Here is a 9,225-nt window from a genome sequence, read left to right as displayed (position 1 = left end):
TAAAATCAATCATCTTATCATAATAATTTTGATGTCTCATAACTCCTACCATCATCATATAAAAAGTCTTTTACAATTTACATATGTAACAATATATTAAATTTTTATTAAATTACAAGAAAAAAAACATGTAATACTTGAATTATAATAGTAAAATCTTTTTAATTAGGCTAGATCCTATAGTCTTCAGTCACTTCCAAAAATTTTAAATAAAAAATCTTAATTTTAAGTTGCTCGAAATTTTTTTTTATTTATACGGGGTTGTAATTGATTATGAAGACATCAATTTCTTCTTCTAGTGTTTTACGTATTTAACACAATATTTATAATATTGATTATCATATTATTCTTATATTAAAAATCCTCATTTGCTACTTTTCATGTGTTTAGGAACTGAAGATGACCTTCAGAAAATTGCTTAGTACTAAAATAAGGTGAGTAAAAACCTATTAAAATATTAAGTAACACATAAAATTATATTATATATAATATAATATTTAAAAACCGAAAAAAAGGAGTATCAGCGTCAATACAAATGTTAGGGTAAACTGCAGCTCATGCTTTTCTTGTTGCTTTCACTTCTACCCCCAAGCTCTTCACCCGTAAACAATTGCTTCTAGATCTCGACGCAGCATTGCAAATGTTAGAATAAACAGGAGCGCATGTCAAATCCTATCAATTTCCTGCCTTCTTCCTCCTGCTACTTCTCTTGGCCACCTCAAAGCTCTTCATCGATGAACAAGGACTTCTAGATCTCGCCAAATTGACTCCAATTTCTCTATTATGCTTTGCGTCACAAATCGGAAGCCTATAACTTAACTGTAGACTTGCCATCCTTGCACTACTACCGGATTTTCACCTTCATTTGGTATTCAACTTATCATTTGCACTTTCAGCTTTCAAGAGTATGATGCAATTTTTTTGGGTCGGGTTTTAGTTTATGATCGTTCATTTTGGTTTCTTGAACTTGGCTAGCGGTTCGAAACTTTTTGAGAGGATGCAGCGTGTTCACGCCACAATTGAGGAGCAGCTTATTCTCAAGTCAATCAAGGACGAATGCCCTTGGGAAAACCTCCCCAAAAGGCTCCAGGCGACGATCTCCACAAAAGAGGAATGGCACAGGAGGTGGTCCTTTTAGTATTTTTTTTTTCTTTTAGTTGTTGGCCAGATTTTCAATATGTTCTTTGAAGATTATCTTTCAGTTAATGTTTGGTTAATTGGCGCAGTATATTAGATGAGTTACTATGCGTTGCCTATCTGCCGCCTGAGGCATTTATTAATTTTCTAATCGGGGTGTAAGTAGTTTTTTATTCTTTTTTATTAATGTAGGATTTGAAATCAAGTGAACAGGACTGTCAATATTAATATTCACTCAATGCAGCATAAAATACATAGCATAAAACACCTAACAATTACAACAATAGCTTCACTACTATGCAGTATGGTTTTTTTTTTGCAATTTTTCTAAACATGGTTTGTTTTGGAAATTAACGAACACAAAGTGTTTTGTTCATCTATGAATGATCAATCATGCTGCTGAATTGTACGACGTTGGAGATGACCATATTTAATGTTGGAGTCACTCAACTTCTATTTCTTACTTTAATCTATGAGAATTATTTGAAATTCAGCAAATGGGTGTTGTCAATCTTTTCAGTATGCCACCTAAGCTAACTCAAAAGTTATTGGTTTTATTAGCTATTTTAAGAAAAAATGTTATGAATCTTATTTCTAAATTTAGTTTTGGTGAAGAAATGGTATTTTTTTGGTAATCTTTATGGAATATAGGGAAAATTGTAACGAGCATTAAATTATGTTTTTAAGAAATATATGCTCCATTAGAATTGAGATAACCCAAAACAACATTTTAAGCCTAAGCTACTTTGAAAAATGGATTTGTAGAGATGAAGATCTCTATCCTAGGGGAGTGAGTACCATAAGTTATGCATAGATGATGTAATGGTGAAAAACTTATAGAAGGCATAGCTTTGATCAATTTAGAGTGATGAGAGGATGTGTCAAGTCATCAAGTTGGAATAAATCATGATATATCTTATTTATTGAATCTTAGGTTTCATTTGACTTTGCAAATCCTTAGTTCAGATGCGAAGTTGAAATGCTATAAAGAAATTTGGAGCATCTGGAAAGCAGTTGATAGTCAATTAATAATTTACAAGCACTGGTCAAACTTTTTTGTATTTAACAAGAAAATGGGATTGAAGATTTTATGTTCTTTGACCTTCAACCAAAGAAATTTATTCATCTCTTTGTTTGGGCATACAGGTGGATTGTACTTGTTGGCTGACCTTTTAGTTGTTCGTATAGGAAGCAAGTTGTTTGATTTTCCTCAATTAGGCAGAGCATGTGAAGAAATATGCCAAAATCAAAATTTTGACAGTGCAATGATATTGTTGCAAGTTGGCTATACCATTCAAAGCTTAAAATTCTCTTTATACTCATTAGTAACTGTGATGTCCCCTTAAATTTAGTTTTATTAGCAAACCTTGGAGATCTTTTTATCTTTAGTAGATTTTGAGTGGATGGTTCACCAGATATAACCTCCTCCTCTAAAAAATTTGCTCAAAAAATTTTGAAGTATTATTCTCATCTTGATGTTAATGATTTATATTTATGAAAGAGAGAGTTGATTAAAGTAAATGAAGAACTAATTGAAGTTGAACTTGATATTATAGGACACTTTTACGTAATTTCTATATTTCATGTTGTTTTGCTCTTGTAATATCTAAATTTAAATTCTATTTCATGCAATTTTTTGTTTTATATGTATGTCAATTTATTATTTCATAGTTTAATAGAAAGTTAATATGCCATTCTTTAACATATTATTTAGGCATTATATAAAAAATCACTTTTAACTTTTATTTTCACTTTACCCAATTTTTGAATTTTGAGGCTTACGCCTCACTTTACCAAAGAAAAACTTCTCAATACCCAATGGCACAGTTTTAAACCTTTATATATAAAATCTTATTTTAATATTTATTTTGTAGGAAAGTTAATTTTTTTGTGCACAACAACTACAATAATAAGCCTTTATCCCACCATGTGAGCTCGGTTACATTAATCCTTTTTCTCCATTGTGTCTTGTTAAGAGTCAAATTCTTATCTAAATCTAATAAAAAAAGGTTATTTCTAATATTTTATAACCAAGTATTTTTAGATCTACCTCTTCCTTTCTTAACATAAGTCAAATCTAATACAACTATTTTCCTAACCGGGTCATCGGAAGGCCGCCGTTTTATGTGGCCAAACCATTAAGGTGACTCTCTCTAATCTTATCGTCCACTGAAGCTACTCCAATCTTTTCACGTATATGATCATTTCGTATACTGTTTCTAAGAGTAAAGCCACTCATCCACCTGAGCATCCTCATCTCTGCAACACTTAACTTAATATTATACTGCTCTTTTAATGGCCAACATTCTGCACTATAAACTATAAAGCATTGCAGATCTCACTACCATCTTATAGAATTTTTCTTTAAGTTTGAGCGGAACTTTTCTATCACAAAACAAGCTCGATGCATGCCTCCACTTCAACAATCCAACTTGAATTTTGCTAATAATATCCCCGTCTATTTCACCATCACTAATAATTTTTTTTGAAATTTTTTTTTTTTATTGTTTAATTATGAATCATTTCAAACTGAGTCAGTTTCAAGTTCGAGTGAAAGTAATTTCATGTAAGTTATGTATTAATAATTTTGATTTAAGAAGCTGAGTTTGTATCACCTCAATTGATTCAGTTCAAGGTGAGCCAGATTGACTTCAGTTGCAATTTAAGTTAGAGCTGATTTGTGTTAGACTAAACTCCAAAATTTTGCATTCAATTCAAGGATTGGCCACCCTGCTCAAGAAAATTGTTTTTTCTTTGCCATTACATTCAATGCAAGTTTTGCTTTCAGTAATGGCATATATGTGGGTTCCATTATTCATGATAGACATGAATATATACTTTATTAGATTTATTCTAGATTCTTTTGTATCAGCTGGTATGTTTATTTGATTTAACATTACGACAAACTAATGTATGATAATGACAGTTGTACGGCTACCCGGATTTTTTTAAAAATAATTGAAGCGATTATGAATAAGAAGAATATGTCAAGGACATTGTACGATCACTATTATACTGCATTTGGAATGAATTTAGAGTTAACCACTAATGTGAGCATTATCTTCATGTTTTTTCACATTACTTTTAGAAACTAAACACTAGTTTGGATCCATTATTTGCACAGCCTTGGAGGAATTTATTTTGAATGTTAAACATGACATGTGTACATCTCTCCTCGTTCTTTGTACTCATTGCTAATCTACCTGTTGTTCTTATTTGGTCTATTTGCTGCATTATAAAATTTTCTTTCTTTACTTATTGCGAAATTTTTTGTGTTACCTTTCTTTCTTGCTCTCAACTATATCATTTTACTATGGAAGGTTGCATCGAACGCTGTTCCCTTTTATAGCTTCAGATTGCATTTTTAATTGAAATGATTTTGAATAAGAAGAATATGCCAAGAACATTGTACGATCACTGTTATGCTGCATTTGGGATGAATTTTGAATTAACCACTAATGTGAGCATTCTCTTCATGATTTTTCACATTACTTTTAGAAACCAACACTGTTTTGGATCCATTATTTGCACAGACTTGGAGTAATTTATTTTGAATGTTAAACATGTGTACGTCTCTTCTTGTTCTTTGTCTTCATTGCTCATCTACCTTTTATTCTTATTTGGTCTATTTGCTGCATCATAAAATTTTCTTTCTGTACTTTCTGTCAAAATTTCTTTGTTACCTTTCATTCTTGCTCTCCAGTATATAATTTTACCATGGAAAGTTGCATTGAACACTTTTCCTTTTGTAGCTTCAGATTGCATTCCTCAGTTGTCTCATAAATATTTTGATATCTTCTTTTGGATAAGCATTTCTTTATTGCCGGGTTTAATTTGGAGAAAGTGATTTGTTTAATCTACTTTGTAAATATAAGTGCAGAATAATAGAGAACTGTATAAAAAAGCGGCTACAATGGAATACGTGTTTTGCTCGTAAAATATGCAAAGAAGGAGAATATTATGAAGAGATGATGCGTTATCTGCGTAAGAATCTTGCGGTACCTACCTAAACATGTTCATTCTTTATTTCCTTCTCTCAATGTCAAATTTCTGTTAGAACTCGTATCAATGAGTTCATGCATACAGTTGAGACAGCATTCATAACTATTTAAGATTGGCTCACAATTGATGATGGAAGTTTCCACATTATCTCAAGAGTTATAATGCTTAAGCGTTCCTCAATTTCTATTTTGGCTCCATTAATTTATGATTCCTTTGCAGCTGTTCCCGTATCACCTTGCAGAGTATGTTTGTCGAGTAATGAGGATTTCACCCTTCAAGTTTTACTGTGATATGCTCTTTGAAGTAATGAGAAATGGTAATTGCTTCAAAGTGTTGTAAGATATGCTAAATTTATATTTTCAAGTCTACTCTATTTTCCTATTTAGGTTTTCTTACCTTCTTTCATGCCTACTTCCAAATAATTTTGAGGAAAACCAATTCATTGTTAGTACAAAATAACTTATATGCAAGGTGATTGCTTTTGCCCTTTTTATCATATAATTTGATTCATCATAATGATTCAGGTATTTCAAAGGGTTAGACAATCAACTTCATCTGAATAATTTTAGAGCATGAGATTTTAATGCTCATATCCGTTGAGGTCCTTTTCTGTTTCCTAGAAGCATGTTGGGTGGGAATACGAGTCTTTGATGGATTAAATCAGAAAATTATTTGCATGCTATCAACATTGAAACTTGTATAGCCATGCGTTGTTGACAGGAGACACAGGACCTTCGGAACCTGGTGTTGTTGGGTATGAGGCTGTTGTTTATTTGCATGCTATCAACATTGAAACTTGTATAGCCATGCGTTGTTGACAGGACCTTTGGAACCTGGTGTTGCCGGGTATGAGGCTTTTGTTTATTAAAAAAAACTGACAAATAGTTTACCAGTTTAAACTAAAAGTGGGATTAGGCTTATTTCTAGCTTTTAGAAGTTGCTTTATTTAAATTAGAATTTTAGATTTGTTTATTTATTTTATTATCATTTATTATCGTTTTTGGATAATTTCAGGCTTGAATTTGAATTAAATTTAATTTAGATAGTATTAGATTTATATTAAAAAAATGATCTTATCTCTAAGTATTATTATTATTATTATTGTTACTGTAAACCTATCTTTATAAATGTTGAATTCAGAGTTGTATTTAGTCAATTGCAAAATGAATTGAATTAGGCTTATTTTCTAATCTCTCTATTTTAGGGAACTCCAATGACTCCTCTTTCTTTTATTTTCTGGGATCTCCATCTCTAGTACCTGCTTCTTCTTACTATTCATATTTACATCAATTTGCATTAGAGCAAATCCTTATTTCTCATCAATCAAACTACTATAAGAGGACATGAATCTTGACTCTTGTTAACTCGTTTTGATGGTCATTGAGCATGCCATCCACTCATTGTTTGCTCTAATCCAGTCTTGCAAGCTTTCATAACCCATCACTTATAACTTTTTGGTCTACCTTTACTCCATTGCTTGCAATCATCTCCACATTGATCTAGTTGCCACTCCACAAATTGTTTAGCTTCTACGCTTGAACATAACATAACACTGTTATCTTCTATTTCCATGAGATCCTCAATCTATCTTGTTAGGGGTGTCTCTAAATGATCTGACCTGATTAAAAAAATTCAGTCCGGGTTGATCCTTTTTAACAAATAGGATGGGTTTTGGTCTGGAATTTCGACCCATTTATTAAACGGGTTGGGTTTGAGTTGATCCGCCAACCTGATTTTAACCTAAAACTTATCCATTTAATAAATTTTTCTTAAATTTTTTTTATTTGTTGGTATGTTCTTTTTATTTTTTATCAATTAACCTAAAATCTATGGTTAAGAAATTATAATTTTTTAATCAAAATGGGTTATTGGATTAGGTTTGGGTCATTCGGGTTGCTGGATGGTTGGGTTCGAGTCCACTTTTTAACCCGTTTATCAAACAGTTGGGTTCATGTCGGACCAGAACACAACCCGTTAACTTGTTTTGAAGCCCCTACATCTAGTGTCGCTCACAACCTTCTCTTTGAGACAAAGCCACTGCATATACACACCTTCCGATTTGGCATTTTGTAGATTATTTTGATCTCTGGTGCTCAATCATTGCCACTTATGTTTATCCAATTTTATTGTTATTTAGTATTTGATCAAATCTGTACAATGATAGACTATTTTGATTGATTATAAAATATTATTTAGTCTTAAAGGTTGATTTTGTATCTCCAAAAGAAGAGCGAAATAGTTTCATTTATTAAAGATTGCTACTATCTAATGCACATCGAAATGGTGTTACAATGTAATATCTATAAAGTTGAGTATATCACCGTTGAAGAATTTACTATCAATAAAACTGGAAAGAACATTGAAAATGATCTCCTCATTCCACTTTAATAATGATACAACATCTTGAATTTCTCTTTTTGCAATATTTCAACTCTTCAAGAGAAGAGTTTTCTCAGCCCCATGGGATTTGATGCAACACAAAAATTATGTTTAACTTTATTTTTTGTATTTCAAAAGTTTTTTTTAATGTAAATTAGGTCCTTAGATTTGCTAATTTTTTATCAGCATTAATTATCATTCTTGAATAATTCCATGTTTGACCTATTACGGTTAGATTTTGTTGGAGAATGATGACTACAACCAAGGCAATAAAGGTGGGTAGTCTAGACAACTATATGGACAATTCCGGAAAAAAAGGTTTTTTCAATATAAATACCAGCAACATATGTATAAATACCCTTTCAATATATGATAATGCAAGCAAGGTATTGTCATTCTCCTATTTTCTATACTGTATCAAAGCTATAGGTTTTTTCAATATAATTCTTTTATGGTTTTTTTTCCCTCCATGTTTGAGTGTTCTAACTTCTCCACGAGAGAATCATTTATCATGAATAATGAGAACCAAACCAATTCAATCACATGATAACTTTAGGGGTTACAAGTCGTAGACTGACTGAATTGAAGGAATTATCTAATGTAATCTCAGATTGTGAAGCCTTCTTGAAACTAAAAGTGAAGCTTCACCACCATGTTAATCATCTTATGAATCATAGAGATCTAAAGTTCACACTTTGAGATGAAGGAGACTTCATGATCAATGCATCACTATATAATTCTATGTTTATCGAAATTAGTGGGCTTTGTATGTTCCTCACAACATCAAATGTAGTCTGGGAAGCGAGAGACAAATATGCTCAAAGATTAATATTCTTGCTCTCATCTATGAGATCAAGGCAAAATTCTTAACCTACCATCGTTAAACACTTCAATGTAATGAAGGTTTTCTTTTATTAGAACTTCAATGTAATGAAGGTTTTCTTTTATTAGAATTAGATTACCATCATGATCTAAAGCATCCAAAGCATCCAAATATAGGACCCCTCCCCCTCATTTGTATTCCACTCCAAAGCATCCAAGTTTTCAAGCCTTGTAAAGAGCTTTCTTAGTGAAGAGTGTTCTCTCCCTTTTAGCCTCCACTCTCCAACTTTAAGTGCTCTTCCCTAGTGTTGCTAAGAACTTAGGCTGCTTAGCATTAGGATTGAAGTGCTAAGGACACACAAAAGACTTAAGGAAGATCTCTCCGTGATAAATTGCTCAAGATATTGTGAACTTTTATGTTTAAAAATTATTCTTGAAGATTAAACGAGGAACTATAAGATCATTAATGATACTAATTCTGCAAGTAGCATTGTTCATAATTTTGCATAGCATGATCAAACTAAACTTGTGGAAGTGGATGCCATTTATAAAATAATTGGAGAGGGGGTTGATTTGTACCCTTATGTTCGAACAAGAAATAAGCTTGTCAATACATTCTCCAAAGACCTTTGCAATCCTGTATCAAAAATATTTTGCAAATATAGAATTTTAGACCTCTTTGAGGGGCATTGTTGGATAATGTTGGATACAACCAAGGAAATAAAGGGTTGAAACAATTGTAAGAACAATTTCAACAAGAAATTATGGGCAATTGCATGCTAGAGATGTAAAGTATGAAGCTGTGATTGATGGTTCATCTAACTGTAATTGATGGACAAGAAAAAGGAAGGAGGAGCCCATAGATTCGTAACAGAAGACAGGAAC

General features: G+C 31.9%; 1 protein-coding gene across 2 annotated transcripts in view; it reads left to right on the top strand.

Moving 5' to 3' along the window:
• Window positions 1-530: 530 nt before the first annotated feature.
• LOC110105000 (protein FAM91A1) overlaps window positions 531-9,225 on the top strand; it is a 34,353-nt gene continuing 25,658 nt past the window's right edge. Inside the window, exons 1-4 of one of the 2 annotated variants that reach the window (XM_020834332.2) lie at window positions 531-868; window positions 976-1,125; window positions 5,018-5,135; window positions 5,359-5,455. In XM_020834332.2, the coding sequence (XP_020689991.1) occupies window positions 998-1,125; window positions 5,018-5,135; window positions 5,359-5,455 (343 nt within the window). In that variant the 5' untranslated portion in view covers window positions 531-868; window positions 976-997. Of the gene's footprint in view, window positions 869-975; window positions 1,126-5,017; window positions 5,136-5,358; window positions 5,456-9,225 lie in introns of those variants that run through there. The other variant, XM_020834333.2, reaches the window with a different exon arrangement.

The sequence above is a fragment of the Dendrobium catenatum genome, unplaced genomic scaffold (genome assembly GCF_001605985.2).
Source record: "Dendrobium catenatum unplaced genomic scaffold, ASM160598v2 fragScaff_scaffold_1056, whole genome shotgun sequence".
NCBI classification, from domain to species: domain Eukaryota; kingdom Viridiplantae; phylum Streptophyta; class Magnoliopsida; order Asparagales; family Orchidaceae; genus Dendrobium; species Dendrobium catenatum.
The sequence above is the reverse complement of the archived record's forward strand: the minus strand, read 5'-3'. Positions and strand labels throughout refer to the sequence as shown.